The 26,315-nt window shown below is 38.9% G+C and overlaps 1 protein-coding gene across 4 annotated transcripts in view; it reads left to right on the top strand.

Moving 5' to 3' along the window:
- The window catches only part of PLD1 (phospholipase D1), a 206,000-nt gene that overhangs the window by 52,198 nt on the left and 127,487 nt on the right, over nt 1–26,315 (top strand). For all 4 annotated transcript variants that reach the window (XM_050780062.1, XM_050780064.1, XM_050780061.1 and 1 more), the window contains exons 2-6: nt 18,652–18,842; nt 19,074–19,201; nt 21,103–21,248; nt 21,767–21,872; nt 23,240–23,305. In XM_050780062.1, the coding sequence (XP_050636019.1) occupies nt 18,683–18,842; nt 19,074–19,201; nt 21,103–21,248; nt 21,767–21,872; nt 23,240–23,305 (606 nt within the window). In that variant the 5' untranslated portion in view covers nt 18,652–18,682. The remainder of the gene's footprint in view (nt 1–18,651; nt 18,843–19,073; nt 19,202–21,102; nt 21,249–21,766; nt 21,873–23,239; nt 23,306–26,315) is intronic.

The following is a 26,315-nucleotide window of genomic DNA, read 5'->3' as shown; positions in this document are numbered from 1 at the left end:
TTTTTAGTAGAGACGGGGTTTCACCATGTTAGCCAGGATGGTCTCGATCTCCTGACCTCGTGATCCACCCGCCTCGGCCTCCCAAAGTGCTGGGATTACAGGCTTGAGCCACCGCGCCCGGCCTAGATCTAAAACTTTTGACCCCAGGGCCAGTGCCCTTTCAGTCCACATGCTCATTGCCTATTTCTTACATTGAGTAGCTATACGGAAACAAAGGTGGTTTCAGACCAGCTTTAATTCAGTAAAATCCATGTGCTGAATCATAGTGAATTGAACATGTTCTGACTTTTAAGACCAAGTGATTTACATTTAGTTCCTATGTTTGAGCGAGGTATCTCTGAGGATAGAAATTAAAGGGCAGGTTTTTGTTTTGTTTTGTTTCGTTTCGTTTCTTTATCAGCTGAAAGTTTTTCTTGGGCAACTAGAACTGAATGATATCAAAGGCAGGTATAATCAATGTTTATTCTGGTGAATCAAATTCTGAGCATATACTTGCCTTCCACTTTTGGCATCTATCTTCTGAAAGTGAAATCCTGAAAGTGATTTCAAAAGGACTCTGTTTTTACTTGAGCTAACTTCTTTTTCTAATAGAGACTAAAAAATTTGCACCCTGTGTCTTTTCCAACAATTGCCCAGCATGAGTATGTGTGTGTGCCTTTGAGGAGCTGGGTATTCCTGCTTTGTGTCCATCTTCTGTACATTTTTTTGGAACCCTGCCTTAAAAGGAAATGATCACTGACCCAGAATTTCTCTTTTCTTTATCTAATTGTTTTTTCTAGTTATTGAGTCTTTCATACTTTTTCTGAACTTACAATAGTTTTCTTTGTGACACATACTTTGGTAGTTTTTTAAATACGATAATAGATCCCAGTGTGATTTCTGTGTTTGTGAAAACATAATTATCTCACTGAGGAGAGTCTTCAGAAAGAAACAGTGGAATTAAAGTAATATTCAATATAGACGTTGTTAGATTGCTTTCTTTTAGTGTTTTGACAGTGTCTTTTCCCCTTCTCTTTTTGGGTATAAGCAATTTGTCTATTTTTGTTATAAGAAATGTAAAAATGATTTTTGCCTCTGGTTTTTCTACGATGGGATCAAGGAAAATTCCCTGCCCTTTCTTTGAACACTGATTGATTTTTACAACTCTGGTTATTATTATTCCTATGCCATTGCTGATTAAAAAAAAATCTTTATTGGGATATAATTTATAAACCATGAAATTCACCCATTGAAAGTGAACAATTCAAGGTTTTTAGTATATCGACGGAGTTGTCTTTGCAGATTTTTGCTAGCATGTTATTCCCTTCTCTTTCTACTGTGTATGCTTAAACTCCTCTGTATTCACATTTCTTTAATGAATTTTGCCACTATGTATAGTTTTGGGCAGATGTAAGTATCGTAACAATGACTTTTTAACATCTACTAACTTAAGACACATCCTGATTACATCGCACATTTTTATTCACTTTATATTAATGCCATTTTAATGGTGAATCAATAATCTGTCAACTATGCCTACGCATTCTTAAACCTGGCATGTTCTTCATTACCCCTTCCATCCTTTCTTCCACCTAAACCTCACTGTCGACACACATCCAGTTTAGCTTGTTTACCTTAAATATTGCATTGTTTCTTAAATGTGACAGACAGAATTCTGGTGGTCCCATTAAGGCACTACTTTACAGCTGAAACTCATCTGGAAATCATTGTTCCCTGTAGCAGCTTTATAAAGAGAGCCGGTTTTCTGTTTAGCAGAATATAAATTTGTGATAAAATACCATAGTTTAGCCGGGTAATTAAAAATAACCAAGTAAAAGTGAGTTACTTATCCTGTGAAATCATATTTGGGGCAGCCCAAACTTATTTTTATGGAAGACTTTTTAACTCTAGGACAACAGCGTCAAGACCACTCTGGGGGAAGGGGGTGTAAAGAGATAAAGTGTAAATGCCTTAACATCACTTACCTTGTACTGTATGTCCAGGTGCACTGCACCTTTTTCACTTCTTCAAACATGTCATGGTTATGGAGTTAAGATATGGTCAGATGGGAGAGATATTTAGAATTTGGCTGGATTTATTAATTGATTGGATATAGAGAGTTAGGAAAGAGAATGGCTAAGGATGAGTTCCAGAATTCTGGTTTATGCAGCTGGGTAGATGATGTTTCCAATTTTTTTCAGGAAGAAAACATAGAAAGAGGGAGTGTTTTGTGGTTAGAAGATGGTGAATTCTGTTTCGAGCATATTGAGATGCTCTATGGAATCACCCAGTGGGGAAGTTCCTAGGCAGTTACATAGACAGGTCTGAAGATCAGGACAAGGACTGCAGCTGGAAACAGTTACCGAGAGCCCAGTAGATGCTAGTGATGGGCAATACAGAGTTGGCCTCTCTCTTCAGGGAGCTCCCAGTTTTTTAGGGGAGACAGAAGCCAAGAGGAAAGGAATGTACTCAACAGTAGTATCCCTGAGTAAAGGAGACATCAGCATGTATTTTAACCATCCATTACAGTGGATGAGATCACCCTGGGAAATGTGTAGAGTAAGAAAGAATAATCCCAGGACCCTGAAGAATATTAGCATGTAAATTTTGAGCACAAGAACAGCATCAAAGAAGACTCCATCTCAGTTGGCAGAGAGGGAGGAGGAAAACTGGAGGAGTGTGAGAACATGGAAGGCGAGGAAAGAGACCCTCAGGAAGGATGCAGTCAAGGGTTGTGCAACAGAAAGATTAAGTGGGATAAGAATGGGGAAATGTCCTTCAGATTATGGAATATGCAGGTGGTTATGAACTTTGGAGACAGCTGTTTGGTGGAGTGTACAAATGGAGGCCAGTGACAGCAAGTTAAAGAAGGAGGAGTGATAAACTAGAAGGAGCAAGTAGACAACTTTCTTAGGAAGTTGACTTTGAAAAGAGGGTGAGAGACATAGCTGGAAAGCCCCATGAATGCCAGTCTGCGTAGTTGAGTGCTTTTTATCCAGCCGTGTTTAGAAGCCTTGGGATAAGTGGCAAGAAGGCAGATAGTTGGTGTGGCCCAGGGTTGAATTTTTCCAGATGACTGCAAAAGAAGGACATACGAGCAGAGATTTTTGGGCAAGCAAATAGTCAGAGATGGACTGCATGCTCTCAGCTGGATGAACAGGGGTGTGAGGTCTAGAAGGAGCTGGTGGCGAGTTAACACCTTATCGGAGATAGAGTAGTAGCTGAGTCTCAAGGGTGACCTTGGATAAAAGTTGCCTGCACAGCTGTCTCACCAGATAGGATGGAGATTTCCTGGTTTTAATAAGGAGTGAGTCACAAGGCAAATCTCTGGTCATTTTGTCATAAACCCTACATTTGAGAAGTTTTGCCGCTTGGAAGAAAGATGTAATATCACTAGTATTTATGTTCATCCATCAACTGGAGGACAATGGAAGTGTTATCTCTATTGTTCTGGTTGTATTATTTCCTTTGCTAGCTCTACTTCTTTTGTTAAAATTAGCCAGAATTGACTTATCTTCAATTCTAATATGTAGTTTGGTTAGACACAAGGTGAGAAGATTGGTTTCGAGAGACGAGATTTTGATGAGGAGAGTTTATGGAGAATTATATACATCTGAATATGAAGGCAGTAATTTACAGGAAATGGAAAAAGCAGAGAACGTGAAGTTGAGAGTTCAGGACTGAGTCTCAGACCAACAGTTTTACAGTATGACCTTAATCACTTTGAGTTATTGCTTCTTCAATGAAAAGAAGGTTAAAAATAATAGTTTCCCCTGTAGGATTATTAGGAAAATGAAGATGTATGTGTACAAAATGCTTTGTAATCCAGAAAGCATTACGCACATGTTCTTTGTGCTGCCCAAACTGTGAGCAGTTCTGAGTCTTATTCGTATTCATTCATTCTCATTCGACTCATTCAGAAACAGTGGCTGGGAACCCAATAGACACCAGTGACTCAGGATTTAGAGACAGCGTCTCCCTTCAGAAAACTCAGTCTTCCAGAGGAGTCAGAGACCAAGTGGAAAGGAATGTACTCAATGGACTCACTTGGATGCTATAGAAACACTGAGAAAAAAGGCACCTAAACCAGCCTGGGCTGTCAGGGGAAGCTTTCTGGAAGGGGTGACACCTGATATGAGTCCCAATGGATGATAGGAATCAGTCAGGCAAAGATGGGGTTGGAGGAAGGCAAAGCTGCAGAGGGAGCAACCTATTGGAAGGCTGAGGTTGGAGAGCATGGAGCATGTTTTTTTCAGTCCAGCTGAGCAGGGAAACCTAACACAAAAACCTTGACTATGAGTCATAGCAAGAGAGAAGCAGTAGAAGGGAACATATGTGTAATTGAGATACTTGAGAATGTTTTAAGTGGTAATAGGGGAAAGCCACAGGATCAGGAGAAGTTGATGAGGGAGTTGACTGACGAAATAATGAGAGGAGGGTTGGAAACAAGCAAAGGTGGGAGATAGGACACGCAGAGGAGGGGCCTTCTTCCAATGTTTTGGTGGGCTGGGAAGGAGTCAAAATCACAAATAAGGTGAGGGACATTGAGAGATTCTGCCCTTAAAGCCTCCCTTGTCATGGTAAAGTGAAATTCATGAGGTTATTTTATATTCCCAGTGCCTAGCATGGTGCTCAGCACATAGTAGGTGTTCAATAAATATCCATTGAGTGAACTATTGTCATCCTGAGAAGCTGCTTAAGAAGCCCCGCAAAACAGCTGCACTGGAAAGCAAGGTAGCTTATCAATCTGGCTGGTGCACACTGACTCTCTTTCCAGTTCATCAAAGTTTGGCAGCCTGCCTTTTAACTTGCCATTTCTTGTTAGTATTGATGCAACCCATTTGCTTCTGACCCTTGGGAATGTCGCAGGAGTCAGGTGTCCTGAGAATATCTCTATTCCTTAGTACTATGCATAGGAGCAGTGGTTAAACAAAGACCAAACTAGTTCTTTCCCAGTGAGGCTGGCAGCCTGTCCACACCTGTTGAGCAGTCTGGCTGCAGCTCAGACAAAAGCAGTTTATCCTGCCTGTCTGGTTGTCTTTCTTACACATTTCAGACATGGTTCAAAGCTGCATTATAAAGGAAGAATCCATCCCTGAAACAGACTTGTATGGGCAAGCAGGGTGCAACAGAGGTGTAAGTTCTAGTCTCATCAATCCTTTATCTGTATGATTCTGAGCCTCTCTCTTCTCAGTGCATTGAAGAGGTTGGACCAAATGAATGCCTAGATCATCATGTGTGCCAGGCATTACAGATCAGGTTTTTTATTCATTGGTTTCTTCAGTCTAAAAATTGTATGCTTAGTTCTTACTCAATGTAATTCAATTCAATTCAAAACCTGTATGGTGCCACCAAATATGTGCACCATACAGGTTTTGAATTGAATTGAATTGCATTAATTTCTGTTCTTTCTAAGACACATACAGACACATAGTAAAATACTGCCCACCCGTTATATAATTCACTTCCCTCATTTAATTCATTTCTTCTCAACAAATACTAAAGATATGAGAGAGATCAGATTTGATTTCTTTCAGAGAGGGCAAGATGTTAAAGCCTCTGAAGTATGGGGTGAGAAGAACTCGGAGGTGTATGCAGGCTCAGAGAAAGTAGGCTGTGATCACAGATTAATGTTTGCCATGGAGATGCAACTGGGAAGGCTGGCCACAGGTTTCATTTATTGTTATTCTGAGTTCTCAAGGAGCTTACAGCTCAGCAAGAGGGAAAGAGCTGCAAATAGATAACTTTGGTTTAGCCAGAAAAAATGTCAGATTTGTATGATAGAGACCACAGAAATAAAAATGCACTGAGTCCCTTTTGGACTCCTTGCTAACGGCGTTCTCCTCCCTCCTCTCTTGCTAAATGTTACCATTCTTCTAAAGTTATTGTGTATCATTTCCTCAATTAGTTTTTATGTCATACTTCTATATATTTATCCATAGACAACATACAGGATTGTTCTATGTTTTTAAATCCTAAACAAAAACTGTAAGCCGGATTTTTCCCATCAAACTTTGTATTGACATTTATTCATGTTGATACATGTAGTTCTAATGCACTTATTTTCTCTGCTGTATAGCATTCCATTTGAAACATTCATTTGGCCGGGCGCGGTGGCTCAAGCCTGTAATCCCAGCACTTTGGGAGGCCGAGACGGGCGGATCACGAGGTCAGGAGATCGAGACCATCCTGGCTAACACAATGAAACCCCGTCTCCACTAAAAATACAAAAAAATTAGCCGGGCGTGGTGGCGGCGCCTGTAGTCCCAGCCACTCGGGAGGCTGAGGCAGGAGAATGGCGGGAACCCGGGAGGCGGAGCTTGCAGTGAGCCGAGATCGCGCCACTGCACTCCAGCCTGGGCGACAGAGCGAGACTCCGCCTCAAAAAAAAAAAAAAAAAAAGAAACATTCATTTGCCTATTCTGTGGTAGATGGATATTTTCAGTTGTCTAATTTTCTTTATTGTGAATAGTGCTTTAGTGCCCATTTGAATATATGTCTTCTTATACCATGGGGGAGTATTTTTGTGAACATACTTATGGGAAGCATTGCTGGCCAGTAGGTTCCATCATCTTCAAGTTTACTAGATATCGTGATATAGATATGAAATTATTATTATTTTTTTCTTTGAGACAGAGTCTTGCTCTGTTGCCCAGGTTGGAGTGCAGTGGCGCGATCTCTGCTCACTGCAAGCTCCGCCTCCCGGGTTCACGTCATTCTCCCGCCTCAGCCTCCCGAGGAGTAGCTGGGACTACAGGCGCCCGCCACCTCGCCCGGCTAATTTTTTTGTATTTTTAGTAGAGACGGAGTTTCACCCTGTTAGCCAGGATGGTCTCGATCTCCTGATCTCGTGATCCGTCCGCCTCAGCTTCCCAAAGTGCTGGGATTACAGGCGTGAGCCACCCCCCCCCCCGCCCATTCTTCTATATTTTATTTCAAATGTTTACATGTTTGTAGTTCATGTTTAGGTTTTTAATCCTAAAAACATTTGTTATTCACATTTGGGACTATAATATAGAAACTATTCTTATTGGAGCTTTGAAGTATAGAACTAATTTTATTTTATATTTCTCTGAATTGCCAATAGTTTCAGCATCATGTATTAAACAGTTCATTTTTCTCCATTATTTTTTTCATTCCACTTCTGTCAGATGCCAAGAACTCATATTTGAATAGGTTTGTTTGGGGGTGGTCCCTATTTGGTATAGTTCATCTATTTCTGTGCCAATAATGTACAATTTTATTTTTTTCAGGTTTGTAATAATTATTGATCTATCTGATAGGGCAAGTCTTATCTACTTATTATGATTTTTCTGTTACAGATTCTAGGATCATATTGTCAGGTTCTGTGAGAAATTCTTAGGAATTTGAATCAGTAGATTTCCTTTGAGGAAAAGCAACCTTTATTTACTAATTCAATACCACATTTATTGAGCTTTAGGATGTTGTTTCAATCTTACGGCCTCCATTTATTTCTGATGAGAAGTTCATCATCGTTAGTATGGTTCTCCTGAACACAAGTTATTTTTCTCTGGCTGCTTTTAAAATTTAGTTTTTTCTTTACATGACAGCAGCTTGACTTTAATGTACCTTGGTGTCATTTTCTTTGTATTTATTCCTGTTTGGGATGCACTGAACTTCGTCAACCTGTACATTTATTTCTTTCACCAAATTTAGTGAATTTTTTAATCATTATTTCTTTAAACATTTTTTTTCTGCCTCATTTTCTCTCTTACCCTATCTTTCTGGGATTCAAATTATATGCTTGTTAGATTTTTAAAATATTATCACATAAAATACTGAGGCTTTGTTCATTTTTTAAAAAAATCTTTTTTCCCCTCTGTCTGTCCTTCAAATTGGATAATTTCTGTTGTTCTGTATTCAGGTTCACTGACCCTTTCTTCTGTCATTGCTATTCTGCTGTTAAGCCTATCCTGCAAATTTTTTCTTTTCTCTGGTGAGATTTTCTACTTATTCGTTCACTGCAACCATATTTTCCTTTACATCTTTGAGCATTATTATAATAGTTGTTTTAAATAATCCTTCTCAGCTAATTTCAACATGTCAGGCTTGGTCTCTACTCTTCACAATGGATCACATCTTTCTGTTTCTTCTATGTGTAATAGTTTTAGGTGACATTGTGACTGGCATGTTGTAGAGACTCTGGATTCCTTTATACTTCTTTCCAGAGTTTGGATTTTTTGTTGAGTTTAGTTTTGTTTTACAGTCATTTAACATGCCTGGACTCAAACTCCAGACCCCATCTGTCCTGTAGTGGGCAGCAGCAGAAATATCTGTTAAAGTCATTTTAGTACTAGCTGCGTAGCTTTGGAATGTATCCCATGCCTACATAGTTCAAGCGTCAGCCTATGCAAAATTTGGGGTTGTCTCCCCCTCTGTGGCTCTCTCCTTTCTAGGATTTCTGGCCTCACTTTTCAGCTGCTGTGATAGCTGTGAAGTTTGTTCTTTGGTTCTTCAAGCCAGAAATCTATGGACTTTCTATCCGAGCTTTAGTCACTCAAGTTGACATGGTCTGGGACCAGCCCTTAGACAAAAACAATGCTGTTTCTTTCTTCCGAATATAGGTTTCCTTCCAGTTTCTGCTTGATTTTGGTTGTTTTTCAAGCAAGTTATGTATATATGTATACACACACACACACACACTATATATATACAGTGTATATATAGAGTAGTTTTATATATATTACAGAATGTGTAGTTGTTATCTGTGGGATGGTAAATCTAATAAAAGTAATACCTCTATTACTGAAACTAGACATTGTGATCTTGGATAATTTTTATATACAGTTTTTCATTTTGTAGTTATCACAGTTCCATGTAGTTTCTTCCCAGGGATGCTGGGTGTGGTTATTTAGTCCCTTTTAAAGAGGCAGTGTAGCTCTTTGTAGCTCTGGGTTTTTTTGTAAGCGTGTCACTTCCAGGCCACTGCCTCCCATGGTTCTGGGATCTTATCTCCTAAAATTTATGTGAGGGAACAGAACTGTAATCTCAGATGCTTATCTGAGATCCAGAACCCTTTGGACCCTACAGCTTCAGTTCCAGTGTGCCCATCAGACTTCAGTTTCTTCATTCTTAGACACTGTAGGTTTTTTCTTCATTATTGTTTTTGTTGCTGCTGCCACTGCTGTTAACCTTGAATAAATCTTTTCTTAAAACAATCACAATTTACCTAGCAATTCTGTGTTTTCAGTAGAAATGGAGCGTACGTATCAGCTTGATTCATTTTGTTTCCAGAAGTTTGTAGCAGTGTTTTCTATAACAGACAACATCAGACCGTTCCCAGATCCAGCTCTTGCTGCTAGTTCCTGTGCTTAGGAGGGACATGATTCAGGTGGGAATATATGGACTTTGGGCAGGGGTCTTACTGATAGCTCTTAGAATAACTAGGGACATAAGAACAGCTAACTTTATTTTAGCATCTAGTATAGTCCAAGCTCTAAATCATGCAATGTTACTTCCATTTTACACATTAGGAAGCTGAGGCACAGAAAGACATAAATAACTTGTTTCACCATAAGGAGAGTCATATTTCAAGTTACTTCACTCAAAATCACAAATGTACCATGGTACAGTACTGCCTCAACAAACATTTTTAGTAATTATATAGATGGCCAAAAAATTGAAATTGTGCTATGTCAACTAGCAGTTGTGACAGGATTCAAAAGCTAATCAGCACTGGAGAGTTTTTGGAGGAGATTACGATGTGTGTTTGCCAGATTCATTCTTCTCATAGGTGAAATTCATGGGATATCATTGAAAACACTCTCTGTACTGCCAAAACTCACACTAACAGAGGTCGTTTGCCTGTTGCTTTGAAGAGAAGTGAAAGAAAGGAAAGCATGAATATTCTATTCTTGGCCATAAAGAAACTGAGTATTCATTTAACATCCAAGGATGTTAATTTTAGAAGTCTGACCAGTTTTTAGCAATATTAACTACCTTTCTTTTATAAAGAAGAATTTTCCCTTTGACTTAAGTCAATCCAGTGGTTGTACAAAGTCTCCGACTTACACGTAATAAACGTATTAACAGGCTTTGAAGTTAGGAGTGATCCTCCCATATTTTCTCTTCAAATACAAATCTTTATAATGTGCCTTGTCACTTACAGGGACAGGAATAAATCTTCTTAGATGTTGGCTCAGAATCCTAATCTAAATGTCCTTGGCATTTGGGCTAGGTTTTTATCTTCTGGGTGATGTCATTTAGAATATGTTGTTTTTCTGACATTTAGTAATGTTGACAGAGGAGTTTTTAAAATTATAATGTATCTATTGCAAAGTCCTAAACACAGACGACTTCATATTCATGTAAAACAGATATTTTAATTTTCAGTTTTTAGGTGAGGAAACTGAGCACCAACTAAAGTGACTTTGCCCAAGTTAACCAAGGCAGAAATAATAGCAAAGTAGATCAGATAGTTGTGTGGCCTTGAGCAAGTCACTTATCTCTCTGTGCCTTCAGTTTCCTTGCCTATGAAAAGGGGCTAAGAATAGCAGCTACTTCATAGGTCTGTTGTAAGGACAGATTGAGTTAATGCCTGCAAACCACCTGGATCACTGCCTGGCACATAGTAAACATTATGCAAGTTTGCTTTTTAAAAATTACTGTTAAATTCAGCACAAACGAATTTCTGCAGGAGCCAGGATGGTTCAGAAAAAAAAAAAAAAGAACAAACAAACAAAACATGGGCTTTGGAATCCTGGTTCTAACACTGTCCTAGCTCAAGTTTCCTGTATAGAGCCTCTGGGGTTGCATAGTAGGGTTGAATAGGGGTGTTTATAATTCTAGAGGAGAAAAAAAATGGGGGGAAGAGAAGAGAGGCAGGAAAGAAGGCAAAGCAGTCATTTCCTGGCTGGCCATAGCTTCCCAGGAAAAGCAGCCAGTCACTCCATCACATAGAACATCTTGCAGATTGACTGTTTTGTATCAGTGTGCTCAGCACAGCCAAGGCCTGAAGGAGCATCTGCCAGCAACTTAACCTGCCCAGTATCACAGGCTGTGAGACTTGGTTTCCTGTACTCCTCTTACCCCCCTGACACACAACTCCTGAGGAAGCAAGAGAACATGTCCCCGGTGCAGCACTTTAACTGAATCCAAAAGCATCTGGATGAGCCAGTGCCTCCGAGGGTCTGGTCAGAGGTCAGTGGAGCCGCATGCTGTACTGCATGCCATGGAAGCTGTGCCAAAGCCCTGCCCTCGCCCAGAAGGAGGTTGAGATGGTTGGTGGCTTTAGGAGAAGAAGTGAGAGCAGTCATGACTGGGGATCTTTACTGAGCAGAGGCCAGGAAGGCAGATGGGACCCAGCCCATCTGGCGGCCTACATACCAGAACCAGTCCCACCACTCACAACTGTGCAGCCTCAGTAAGCTCCCATGACCCCAGTGAGATTGTTGTGAGGATCGGAAGTAATACACGTAACATGCCTTTCAGTGCAGGCACTCAAGAAATGACACATCATATTTTCTTAACCATCAACATTTGAAATAGATGTCAATTTCCTTCAGCATTTGAATAGATGTCAATTTCCTTTAACATCTGTATTTGACTCTGGAAGCAGTTTGAATTCAAAGATATGACTGAGATGAACTAGAAGCTGATACCACTGCAAAAAGGGAAATATTTAACTCTAGGACATATTAAAGGAAATTACTCAGAAAGCTCATGCCAGAGAACAAATGCCATGGATGTTTTTAAAAGGTCATCCAAAGAGGTAAAAGGACTTACGAAAAGTCATGAGAATCAAGAAATGATTTTCATGCCCCAAAACATGTGACTTATATCCTAATTCACTATTGGATGGTGAAACAGCTGTCTGGAAGGTTTTCCCTTCTGGAAACCATGATGTCTTATGGGATTTCTTTGTGCCTCCATGGCATAAAGCTGCCTTGGTTTTCTTGGGTTATTATTAAAAATGGCTGGGAGAGATCATTATTAGAAGTATCCTAATAACATACTTACTGGTTGAGATTAGCTAATGGCAGAAATTATGGAAATTGTAAGAGCTATGTAACCATTTTGCTTTATGTCATTATAGATGTGTTTTTATTTGTTTGTTTGTTTTTAGCTAGGGGAAAAAAGAGAACATGAATTCAACTCTTATTCTGTGAGCACAGTGAGTCCAAAGTATTTAGCACCAGTCTGGACATCTCAGGGATAAAAGCAGCATCAGTGTTAGGCCAAGTGGAGGGTTTGATATAAAGCCAGGAAAGAAGGATAAGTAAGTGGAAGATTGCTGGGCTCTGGGCCCCCTGAGATCAGACTGGATGTGGAGCTCAGTGGAAGGGCTGTGTTTGGGAATCAAACTTCTGACTCTTAGAACCATAGACGTAATAGCAAACTGGACTCACAGGTTACGGGCAGGAGAGCTGGCTGGGTGATTCCGCATCTTGGCATTTCCTTTTCTTGGCACAGGCGCAGGTGGAAGGCAGAAGAGGAGCAGGTGCATGGCTTTTGGGTCAGCCAGAGCCAGGCTGAGAGGTGACTTACTGACTTTCTGACTCTTCACCTCTGTCACACTATCTCACTGTCTGCAAAGTGGGAATGATGACAGTACTCCTCATGAAGTTGCCGTGAGGATCATTTGACATGATGCATGAAAAGCCCTCAGCAAAAGCCTGGCACACAGGAAGCTTCACTAGCAGTTTGCTGTGTTAGCTGTGATTGCTTTGGCAGCCAATCTGTTTCTTACATGTTATACGCCTCTCAGGGGCTTTTCAACCAGAAGGCTTCTACATCTGAGTGTGTCTGCGGTATGTAAGGGAAACAATATCTCTTTGTGTCATTCACTGAATAACCTGCAGCTGACAGCTTTCTCTATGGATAGCTCACTGATTATGTCACTTAATCAACAAACGTGTTGAGCAGGTGCTCAGCTGGGTGTCTGTGGTGAATGCCCATGACTCTAACCCTCTTCCCCCAGGAGTGTCCCTGTCTAGTGGGAAGACAGGTGTGTCAGTGCATCAGCACATGATTGCAGCTCAGCGGACATGCCTCTTCACCTAAAGGTCTTGAGGGTACAACCATGAACCTATGCAAATATATGCAAAATGCTGCATGTGAACCCATGCTCATTTATTTCTGGGGTTGTGGGTTCATAGATTTCATCAAAGTTGCAAAAGGTGCTGGACCTCAAAGGGAGCAGGAGCCACAATCGTGAGAAAAGTGGCGAGCACTATGGGGATGCCAAGGAAGGATTGCATAACCAGCCAGGGACAGCAGGTTGGATGAGGCCAGGAAGACATGCAAAGAAAAGGAAGGACATTAGCTGGGTCTGGCTGGCTAATGCCTTCCATGATTGTTTTTGCAGAGGAAGGCTTACTGGTTTCTCTTATACTTAGGGTAGTATAGTCCAGAAATTTCAGGACTGGTTGAATGGGAGAGACCCATTCTTAGAGTAGCCCAGCCAGAAAGACAGTTGCAAGATGGTACGTTAGTTTTGGCAGCTAAAAAAAGATGAAAAGCAGGATAAACTCTGTTAAGATTATTTTTTCAGGGGTCCCCTTTTAATAGAATTAAAGATGACACTAGCAACCGAGATGATTTTTGCCTGTAGATGAGTATCCATGATCACATTTACTCCTCACAGCTTCCCAAGGGAGGAAGCATGAGTGGAACATTTCATAGAGGGACACTGCAACCCTCGGACTGGTAGTTGCCCAGGTTACACTCATAGTAAGGGTAGAACAATCCTAGGTCATTTGATCTTTCCCTTATACCATTGACATTTCATTTTCTGTCCAAGGTACATAATCACCTTCCCTTAATATTTGTGGAAGTCATGTTCCTTTTTATAAAAAGTCAAAGATCCAATTAAACATCAGAGGATATTTAAAATGTATTTTCTCAAAACATGTAGTCTGGAGTGTAAAATATGTTAATATCATTTACTTTATTGAAAGTCAGCTAAACTCAAAAGATATTTATCCAAGTCATATTATATATATTACTAGAGATTGAGTTTAGTACTTGAATCCACATTTACAATTTTTATATCTCAGAGAGCATCAAGTTAGTTCCAGAAATACAGTTGCTGTATGATGTGTTTTCGAAGGTTATATATTATGGATCCTTTAATTTTCATCATCATGAAAAAATGGGAAAACAAGATATCCCCACAACACAGTTTGGGTTTAAACTATCTAATCATGATTTTTTTTTTTACATTCATACATTATGATATGATTTTTGGCTTAGGAATTCATTGCATTTATTTCTCTCAGTAAGTACAATAGCATCTAGAAAAAAATGAGGAAATTTTTGCATATTATGTTAGAAAGGAAGCAATAAGTAAATTGTAACTATGTTCACGGAGTGAATGTGGGTTGTTGTTCTTTTAAAAATGGTTTTACTTTTTAGCAATGCATAGTGGCACATGCCTGTAGTCCTAGTTATTCTGGAGGCTGAGGCAGGAGGATCACTTGAGCTCAGGAGTTCAAGGCTGGATTGAGCTATGATCACACCACTGTACTCCAGCCTGGGCAAGAGAGCAAGAGCTTGACTTAAAAAAAAAAAAAACAGTTTTATTTTAAGAGTATATGAAACAAAGTGTAAAAGCCTCCCAGTGCTAATGTTTCCTTCCACCCACAGTCCCACCTCTGGATTCGTAGGTAGCTGGGCTTTGAAGTCAGATCAATCAAAGTTGATCACCTCTTCATCACTTCCCAGCCGTGTGGCCCTGCCAAGTTTCCTACCTTCTCTAAGCTACTCATTAAAAATGCTGGTAACAATGGGACCCAGCTCCTAAAGTTATTGTGAAGATTAAATGAGATCATGATATTAATCTCTTTGTACGGTACCTGGCATGTAGTACAAATTTAGCAAATATTGGCTAATGTTCATATTTATGTTAATATCAATAATTATAGTTGACATTATTGTATTTTGGCTAAGGCAGTGTTTATCTATTTGTTATCTGAAAAGGAAAGTGTCTGCTTCTCTTTGATGTTCTACTTCCCAATCTTGTTGAAAGTTGAGAATAGAAAATTCTCTGATTTCATCACTGAATAACTGGAGGCCATTAAATCTTCCCTGCAAAGATTTTCAGTTCTATAATTCAAAACGAGAAAAAAAAAAAACCCTTATTTACTTTCCAGATACAAATGCAAACAGAAATAAAACACAGCTGCTCTTATCTCTCCATGGGCACCATCTCTTCTTGGTACTGAAAAAGATAATGATCTTGCAGTATAATTTTATAAGGAGGTAACAAAATCAATTACATTATCTCAAGTGTAAACACTGAAGCCCTTATCCAATTGCTGACTAATATAGGCTGTGCCTGTGGCAGCTGCTCACCCCCTATTATAGATTATTTTAGATGAAAGAAAACATTGACTGATAAATGAAGATTTGACAACATAGGAGCATAGATGATTTTACAGCTTGATATTCAAGAATGAAACCAGCAATACAATGGTTGGATGAAAAGTCAGCACACAATGCCCATGGACACAAGTAAAGGTAAAGATGGACAAATGATTCATTGTCTATTATTAAATAGTAAAGTCTTTACAAAAGCATGAACAAATCTGCAAATGCTTTGGGTCCATTTCCACATGGTCTTATAAAATATTATAAACCATAAAAGTAAAAGGCTAAGAAGGAACTCAGGAAGCTGTTGAGATATGTCATTTTCATAATTGAAGTGACTGTGGGATTAGTATGATCCCTTCCAAGGTATGGTGACTAAAGTAGAGGACGTCTCTTGTCACAGGACTTAAATTTCATATAAAAGATTAATTTAAATTTATAGACATTCAAGCCCATAAAATAAAAGTAATAATTATGGGCCTCTGTAACCAACTCCATAAGATTTTAGAGCCAGACAAAATCTGCTTTATAAACTCAACACTGACACAAGTTGAGTGACCTTGGACGATTGCTTAACTAAATCTCTCAGAATAATCATATCTACCATGTGGGGTCATTGTGAGTATTAAATAACATAACTGTGCTACAATTGTGCTTAGCATGTAATAAACACTTGATAAATGATAAGATGTTTTCTTTGTTTCATGTCTCACTCTTCAAGTTTTTCATAAGTGAATATGCTTCTTTTTTCTCTATCTGAAGTTGGATATTTATTTTAGCTTGATGTGTTAGCTCTGTAACACCGTATAGATTACTGAAGTCTTTGTATTTCTTAAAATTAACAGGCATTTTTAGGATCAGCACGTAGTTCAAAAGGAAGGTTATTTGGAGTAACCTTTGTCTTCACTATGTTAAGAAAGTTGACAAAGTTAATAAGTCTGTTTAATCAATAAAAAATATCTGAAGTCTTTAAAAATTAACAAGCTGCAATGATATGATGTAATTTCTTATCTGTTTTTCCTTGTCTCTTTTCCTCTAAATTTTTCATTACCTTGTATTTTGAGTAGAATAAAATCTGACACATTGTTAAGTGTTTGTTGAATGAAGAGGAAAGGACATACATATTTTGATTTTGACCAAAGGCAACGCTCCTCAATGGAGGCTGAATAGATCTTAATTGAATTATGTAGGTTAGAAAACATTCTGCTACCTGCTTCTCTTACTCACATGCAAAACTACTCTGATTAATTTCTTGGGCTAGGAAAAGGGTTAAAGTAATTAAATTCTAAGGGAGGCTGAACACTTTTATGGCATCTTTTATCTACAGTTAGGGTTTTTGTGTTGAAAGAACTCTAGAGATGAAATGGCTGAACCTCTTCAATTTATAGAGAGGAAACAAAGACCCTGGGAATGTAAATGGCTTCGTCTTGTGGTAACCGAGTTGCAGGAATTTATTTCCAATTCTTCCTATTAGGGTTTGCTCTTAAATGGACTTGCCCCAGGGTACTTATTTATATTAACTGTTCCATCTATTCCAAGGGCTTACATATCTACAAAGAATAGATAGCAAGGTAAAGATTGTGATTGAGAATATTGGCTTTTGGGTTAGAGAAACCTGAATTCCAGTCCCTTCTTCACCACTTACCAGCTGTGTGACCTTGGACAGATAGTTTAAAATATTGATCAACTTACTTAGTCTTTCTTTGCCTCAGTTTCCTTATCTATAAAGAGGGAATGACAAACTCCTGTCATGCTCAAAATAGAAATAACAAACCCTCACAGATTTATTATTAATGACAAATGAGACAATGTATGTAAACAATTATAACCAGCGAGGTGTATTCTAAACAATTAGTAACTATTAACTATTATAATATAAATTAGAAGTGGGAGGGAACATTGAAGGGAAGAGATAGTCCTATACTTTGCTATAGTAGGCCACAAATTTGGCTCCAAGCTTTCTTACAGCCGACATACAGAAAGAAACATGATTGATTACATAGTTCCAGGGAACTTAGATATATTAATTTTATATATCTGGCCAAACCAGAACCTCCGTCCTTCACTCCCGTTTTTGAATTTCCAAACAGTCTCTTTCTCCCAGACATAACAGTATAGGTTTTAGAGACTCATTGAGTTATAATAAGGGCTGTATAAGTTTTCCTGAGACTTTCTTGGCATTCCCATATAGCCACTTAGCTTTTTGGTGGCACTTGCAGGACAGACCCAGATAAGTGTCTTCCCCGGGCAAATTTCATTCTCAAGGAGCCCAAGACCTTGGAGGAGGCCAGGGGTGAACTTTGGGTTATATGCCTCATTTCCCTCACCCATATCAGGTGTTCCTTAATCACAGGGGCCTGCCTTATTCACCTTCACATTTTCATTCATCTCATCTCACACGTGGTGGATGCTCATTGTGATTTGCAGTTATAAATGAACATGTGCTGAAGAGTTACTGGTATGAGGGTCCTTCCATTTTAGGGCCTGGTTTTAACAGAGAGATTATTTCTATATCAGGCAAAACAGACGTTTCATCCAACTCTGATGACATTGTGCGAAGCCTGAATCTCAATATTTTACATGAAAAATAATATCCATGTGAACTCTTCTGCCCTGGGTACTGATGTGCAACGACTTGTGTTATTAAATATCGGAATGAAATAGAACTAGTTTTCTTTAAAGAAATAAAAAAAGGAGGGAAGTATAATTCTAGCACCTCAGATATCTTTCGGAATAGGTACGTTAATCAATTTCCTTTCAAGACACATACGTCATTATACCTCATGTAAAGTCGTGGCCAAATTCTCATATCTCGAAAGGTAATATACACTTTGCTTGTGATATCACCTACAGAGAAAATGTAGAAAGATTATGCTATCATAAAAATATTTCTAAATCTGTATATTTCAATATGTGAAATACTCTAAATTTTCTTTAGGAGATATTTAGACTTGCTTATTTTACATTATATTCTTTCTTCAGCTGTATTTATTATAGCAAATAATCTATTTCTTTCTCTGAATAAGCTTTCCCAAACCAATCTCCCTTGAATTACTTATCCAAGTTAATAAAGTCGGATGAGAGAAATGTTGGCATTCAATGTGGTGTTTCTTTTTTTTTTTTCTTTTTTACAATTGAGTACTCCGTTTTAATTTACAAGTTAAGAATCCTTTAAATGTTAAACAGGAACAACAACTAAAAGGTTGTTTTGGATAACTGAGTCTCACACAGAGCAGGCGGAATTGTTTCCATATGCTGTATCTAAGTCTGGATTCAAATTGTGGAATAGCATTTTATGTTATCAAAATGCTAAGTCTTTGTAACCCTTTTCTTCTTTCCTAGCCCCTTTGCTTTTGCTCTGTCCTAAGTTAACATGTCACTGAAAACCGAGTCACGGGTAAATACCTCTGCACTGCAGAAAATTGCTGCTGACATGAGTAATATCATAGAAAATCTGGACACGCGGGAACTCCACTTTGAGGGAGAGGAGGTAGAATACGACATGTCTCCCAGCGATCCCAAGATACAGGAAGGTAAAGACGGATGATCTGAGCGGGGAAGAAAAGAGTTTGTCAGGGTTGCTTGGAAGAGCACAAATTTGAAGTAACCAGCAAATGATTGATTTTCCTTGCAGATGTAACACTGGGCTCAGATCATTTTGTAAGAGGCTTTCTTGTTTTAACACATGGTTCTTAAAAGAATGCCTGTAAAAGACAAGTTATGCTAATCATATATTGCATTAACTTTATTTACTTATTTTTTAGTGTATATCCCTTTCTCTGCTGTTTATAACACTCAAGGATTTAAGGAGCCTAATATACAGACGTATCTCTCTGGCTGTCCAATAAAAGCACAAGTTTTGGAAGTGGAACGCTTCACATCTACAACAAGGGTCAGAGCGTTTATGAACTCACCATTTTTTCTTTTGTCAATATATGTGAATTACTACATAGCCTTTCATTTTCCTCCCTCCTAGCTATGACCATGTTTGTGGCTGTTTGTTTGTTTGTTTTTATTTATCTATTATTTCCAAGTCATTGTCACCTGTCAAGGTTTTGCCTCCTTCCCACTTAATCTTCATTCTTATATTCCTCTTTCTTCATTCGAGCCAAAGCTCTTTCTTTTAAAAAGGCATGTAAGGCAAATTAACAATGTAATAAATTGCAAAGTGCCTCTCTTACTCTTCTTCTCTCCCTAGTTTTCTGTTTCATTTGGACTCTTGATGCGTATTTATTCCACCTTGCATGGCAAGTATAAGTCAACAAGAATTTTAGCTTTCCTAATGTTTATTTAGAATGAAAATGTTGGTGCTCCCTGGCTCTTAAGAAAAAAAGCCAGGATACTGGATTGGCCAGTGCCATTACCCCAAAATACTGTTGAGAGAATTCTGCAGGCATACTCTGCCTCTCTGATTGGTTCCTAGAAAACCATCCTTTAGTCCTCATTCATGTGCTTTTTCATTGAACGCTGAAAAGGCTTTGGAGTAAAATGTCTTCAGCAATCAAAGGTAGGCCCTTTGAAATGGATTGGACTAGAAGAAACCTTTAGGGTAGCTCCTTTTCTCTGTTCCTGCCTAGATTTTGCAGTTGTTAAGTCTCCAGGGGAGGAAAATGGCTGCAGGGTGGTGACTTTTGTCCCTTCAGGCTAAGCTCTAGCCATGGCAGAGTAAGGCCACCATTGCCTCCTGCCTCAGGGGAAGCACAGATTAATAACCAGCTGTCAGGGCAGGGCTTCGCCTTCCCTTCCTCCTTGTCTTTTGGAGGTGGCATGCGCTGCATCGCTTTCTGGGTGGTTTTGCCTCGTGCTGTGTCCCAGCTTACCTCCACATGTACTGACTTCCAGCCTGCACTCACTTGGGTGTCAGCCTCTGGTTTAGGCTTTCCCTGTAACTCGGGTCCATGTCTCCCTGATACACCACTGAGCAGAACTCACTCAGAAATGTCTCTAAGATGAGCTTTGTTTTCTTTTTTCACCTGCCAGCATTTAGATTGAAAGATAGTTAACATGTGGGGGTAAATGACAGACTCTAGAGCCAAACTGCATGATTTAATTCATCTTTGCCTTGTGATCTTGAACGAGTCACTTAACATCTCTGTTCCTGTTTCCTCTTCTGAATAAGGGGTATAACAGTGCTTACCTTATAGGCTTGTTATGAAGATTTAGTAATGATAATACATATGTATAATATTATACAAATGTACACTGTATACTCATTACCGCATTCACTTTCTCCACCCATGCCTCCTTAATACTGGTGGCTCCTCAGGGTGGGTGGGTGGTATAGACAAGGCTGGACCTTGGAATGTGTTTCACAGGAGAAGGAGAGAAGGCATATCATGCCATTTCTGAAGAACAAAAACAGCCAAGATGGTGCTCTTAGTATACAATACCTCTCACCCCTGCCAATTGCCTGGTTCACTGCTTATATTTGTGGACTGGACCCCTGAAGACTAATTAGGGCCTTCTCTCATTGTCTCCTCCACCTAGTTCCTTGTTTCAGGTGTGTGTGTGTGTGGATGCACACACACACAGATATGTTGGAGGAATAGCATTTGTAGGAATTGTCTCATGTGTGATTGAAAGTTTGTCTTATGTAATTCATCAAGTGAACATTTAGGGAATATTATTTCTGTAATTGGCTGCTTTTGAAAGAAATTTACTTAAGTACTTACACAAAATAAGTAGGCTGGACTTAAGTATACTTCCCTGTTACTAATTAAATATTGTTCACTGAAAGCTTTTGGAATTTTTGTTGTTATCTAAAATATCAAACATTTTTATGTATCACTGTAGGTACCAAGTATTAATCTTTACACTATTGAATTAACACATGGGGAATTTAAATGGCAAGTTAAGAGGAAATTCAAGCACTTTCAAGAATTTCACAGAGAGCTGCTCAAGTACAAAGCATTTATCCGAATCCCCATTCCCACCAGAAGGTAACCATTTTGGAATTAATTATGCCAGTATACAAGTTGAATGGAAAGTGTATTTTGGCTGGGTGTGGTGGCTCACGCCTGTAATCTCACCACTTTGGGAGGCTGAGGCAGGAGGATCACTTGAGGCCATGAGTTTGAGACTAGCCTGGGTAACGTAGCAAGACCTCCTCTCTACAAAAAAAATGAAAAATTTAGCTGGATGCGGTGGCACGTGGTGGTAGCTAGTAGTTCTACCTACTCAGCTGCAACAGGGGGATTGCTTGAGCCCAAGAGTTTAAAACTGCAGTGAGCATGATTGTACCACTGCACTCCATCCTGGGCAACAGAGCACACCCAGTCTCTAAAATAAATAAATAAAAAGTGTATTTAATTCACAGTATTGGCTAACTAGTCTATTGTTGGTAGATATTTTCAATTAAATAGTCTCTTAAAAATATGCCATCTCATGAAAGATACATTAAAGTCATAGTCACAGAATAATCTAGTAAGTGTTTGCATTCTGTGTGTTTGTGTTTTAGACACACATTTAGGAGGCAAAACGTGAGAGAGGAGCCTCGAGAGATGCCCAGTTTGCCCCGTTCATCTGAAAACATGATAAGAGAAGAACAATTCCTTGGTAGAAGAGTAAGTTGCTTCACTATTCTGTTGTTTTGAACCTAATTTTGCAGTGCTGTAGAAACACAGCATCTACTGAGGGGTGAAGTAGGCCTGGCTACAACTCCTCTCATCCACTCATCGATCCCCCAGGCTGGTTTAGCTTTTCTGGAACTAGTTAGGCAGTCCCTTCTTTCCCCAAGCCATACAATGCATTTTCTCAGAAGGGGAAGATCGTTCTTGGTTAGGACTTAACGTTATGAAGAAGCTGTTCTCCCGACTAGAACCGTTTTGAGCTTATTGTGAGTCAAAGATTGAACTCATTGTTGTGGATTTTGAGATCTACTCTTTTAAAATAATATATTTCCATACATAAGCTTCTGTGTTCGTAATAGCCCATCTTAAATATATGTAAAATCTCATTCCTAAACTATAGATGGAGCAGTTAGGGCCTGAGAAGAGTATGACGGAGTACAGACAGGCACAGCACGGGGACAGAAACTCCAGGGGAGGGGCACTTCTGCCTGCTTCCAAGATGGGTGCTACAGAGTGTGGACAATTAATTTTTTTTTTTACTAGAAAGTGAACAAGTGTTTGTTAATTTCTGTCAGTTCTGTTTGGTAATCTGAAACCTTTATGTTCCAGAGGGAATGTTTGATTTCTCCTTTGTAGTTGTCATCTTGTTTAAAATCTCTGTAGGTATCTGGACAAAATATTTTCCAAGATACCTAGACATATACAATTATATAGTTTTGGTTTACTGTGTGCACATGTGTGAATTCAACTGAAAATGAAACTTAGTGATTAAGCAAAACCATGCTGAATTTTCTATCATGGTCAATATGATTGACATCTGTTGCTCCAGTGCACCAAGCCTATACTCCTCTACTCCCCATCTGCCTCCACTCACAGTTTAGCATATTTAAAATCAGTACATTCTACTAGAAAGTCGTTTAACCTCTCTCCACTTTTTTTCCTGGAAAGCTGTTTAAAAATTGTAGTGTATCTTTCAGTAAGTTCAGTGTTAGAATTGAAAAAAAAATGAAAGTTTTTGGTAATATCAACAAATTCTTTAAAACAACTTATAGCAAGTCCTGCTATAATAGCTATGGAGGATTAAAAGAATATATAGCTCAGGGCTTGTCAGCAGTTTATAGAAGACCTAAGCATATGGAAAGTTAAAAAGTAAGAAGATATTTAAATAACAGTTCAAGAGAATTATGGAAATGACAGACTAATGCTATTCAGGATTCCTTGCTCCATGATTATATTATTAAATAATTGAATAACTTATACAAGTTAAGATGAAAATGATGATCTCATCATTGTCACTACTGTTTGATTTTTAAAAATAAATATGACCATGTTAACACTTACCTAAATTATTTGCATTACAGAAACAACTGGAAGATTACTTGACAAAGATACTAAAAATGCCCATGTATCGAAACTATCATGCCACAGTAAGTACTAGTCAGTGATTTGAGTTCGGAGTAATTTTCACTATAGTAAATTGTCAGCTAAATTTTGGATCATTTTATTAACACAAGTGATTGTATCCACATCTACATTCGTCCTTGAATTAAATTAAGTGAATACAAAGTTGATTTGACAGCAAGGTCCAGTTTACAATGGTGTGATGCTGTTTAAAAAAGTTGAATGAACTTAATATGTCTATAAAAATAGATTTAAATGAACTTGAAATGCTGCTATAAGCTAGATTATCTAGAAATCAGCCTTCTTCTCTTCTCAGGTTTCCAGGAAAATGCCAAAAAACATTTTTAGCTACAAAGAGTAACTGTTGAGTAGTAAGTGATGAAAACAGTTGAGGGGAGTTGAATGCCTAAAGATTTTGTAGTGGGTAGGGCGGTTGCCATCTGATTGGCTTGTCATGCCTGTTAAAGGCCTGTCTTTTCATTCCAAAGTGAGAAGCATGGGAAAAGCTAGGAAAGAAAAAATGCTTGAGGAATCCAAGTAAAGAGAGAAGAGGTGATGGGGCTTAGATGCAGCCACAGAAATTAAGCTTGGGTTATGCAGCTGGCAAGCAGGGAGGGAGTACGTTTCCTAGTGTCAGCTAACAATTAGCTCTGAGCTGTTAAAGGTGGGGTGTTTTTAAAGGTTTAGCCTTCAATTATCCAGAGGTCTGGATAACTGAGAATGCACGGGTTTATTGGATGTATGTATGCCTTTGTATGAATTGTATTGTTATGGGGCCGTGTGCATCTATATTATATGTGTGCAGAACTCAAGAGTTGGTGCAATTGTGATTTGGCCACTAGTTTAGAGAATGGCATCACATAAACACATAAACAGAAAGAGGAAAGACCTTAGTGTATTTTGGAGAGGATTCAAGAGCAATTGGCTCTGTGAGTTTCTCATAACAGGAGCTGCCTCGCTGCTGCCTTGCAACACACAGTTTGGAGTCTGGTCCAAATATACATCCAGCTGGTCCCCATTGCACACAGCTGACCTGAGTCTAGGTCACTACCTGCCTCCTGCAGCAGCTTGCACTGGGGCATTCGATGGACTTGAGGGAGCTTCTATGTCTTGGTAAACCTGGAGAAGGGTTTTCTGAGGAAAACAGGAATTCAGATTGCACCAGAGAATCTCAAGAGAAGGATGATGGGAGGCAGGGGTTTCTTTTCTTCTGGGACTCAGTAACTTGTATTGTTGAAATAACATAATGAATAAAGATACTACTACTATTGTTAATAAAAATGATACCTCCTGTTGTGTTGTCTGAAATCAGACAACAGACAATTATTTAAATGTGTATTAGTACCCATATGCAATAATTTTCCATTTCTTTTACTTTTCTGCCTGCCTGTGACTTTACTTTTACTATTTCTTTTGGCTTTAACAGTTCTTGGTGAGTTCATTCTTCTCTTTTTATGTACTTTTCTACATTTGGGATTCTACTATTGACTAAAGAATGTTTATGTATAAAAAATGTTCATTTTAATACTTTTCTGGTCATAAAAATATTTTCAAAGTTAAGCCATGTTGTATTTAGAAATTCCAGAGTGACCTATAAACATTTCCTTTGGAAGGGAAAGCCTCATTAGCCACTGGCTGAGGAGATTCTCCCTCTTATTTTCTTTTTCTATTTTTTCCCTTTTTATTTTTTATTTTTTATTTTTTTTTGAGACGGAGTCTCACTCTGTTGCCCAGGCTGGAGTGCAGTGGCATGACCTCGGCTCACTGCAACCTCTGCCTCCCAGGTTCAAGCAATTCCCCTTCCTCAACCTCCCAAGTAGCTGGGACTACAGGCGCCCGCCACTACGCCCAGCTAATTTTTGTATTTTTAGTAGAGACAAGGTTTCACCATGTTGGCCAGGATGGTCTCGATCCCTTGACCTTGTGATCCGCCTACCTCGGTCTCCCAAAGTGCTGGGATTACAGGCGTAGCCACCGCACCTAGGCTCCCTCTCATTTTTGATGGTTACTGAGATTATTCTCTCCAACAGCTGAATTGTTCAATATGATTCAAGCACAGGATACAATTTGATATACATTAATTCTCTAACGTTCTTTTTCTTTAAATGTAGTCTGGCCTAAAGACTAGATCTGTAGGCCTCTGCCTCATATTTGTGAAATGAGATTGGAATCTATGTGTTTTCTTCAATAATTGTGAGAAATATTAAAAAACTGTTTGTTAAAAATGCTTTACTGTCTGTAAAAAGCATATTAAAAGTTATTTTAACATGTATATAATAAATTTACACTTTTATAAGTATAAAACAAACCTATTTTAAGTGAATTCAGGTCCTTAAGCAGATAGAATCATGGATCAGAGGTCAAGGGACTGAACAGGATATGTTCTTAATCTCTATAGGGCCATCCAGATCTGTATTTGGAACAAGTGTGTTTAACAAATAGCTCAAGTGATTCTTACCATCAGGAGTTTGAGAACTAAACTAAAATGCTATGGTCAGCTTAGAAATGTCTTGGTAAAGTTAGACCACTTTAAAAAGTGGAGATAGGGCTGGGCATGGTGGCTCATGCCTACAATCCCAGCATTTTGGGAGGCTGAGGCAGGTAGATCACCTGAGGTCAGGAGTTCGAGACCAGCCTGGACAACATGGTGAAACCTTGTCTCTACTAAAAATACAAAAATTAGCCAGGCGTGTTGATGGGCGCCTGTAATCCCAGCTACTTGGGAGACTGAGACAGAAGAATCACTTGAACCTGGGAGGCAGAGGTTGCAGTGAGCCACGATTGTGCCACTGCACTCCAGCCTGGGCTACAGGGCAAGACTCCGCCTTAAAAAAAAAAAAAAAAAAAAAAAGTGGAGATAAATTTATTATAAAGGTGTTTGTATAATAGGATTTTTGCCAAAGGAATTTGGTTTAGGGTTCTAAGCACTGACATTATTTTTCTTAAATGGCCTCTGAATTTAGACATGGACAGTTCTTTCCTCTCACTTTATAGTCATTGGTTGGGTTTGTGCTCAGACTTTTCTCCCATGATTAT

Source organism: Macaca thibetana, chromosome 2 (assembly GCF_024542745.1).
Source record: "Macaca thibetana thibetana isolate TM-01 chromosome 2, ASM2454274v1, whole genome shotgun sequence".
Lineage (NCBI taxonomy): Eukaryota > Metazoa > Chordata > Mammalia > Primates > Cercopithecidae > Macaca > Macaca thibetana.
This window is presented reverse-complemented; position numbering and strand designations above follow the sequence as displayed.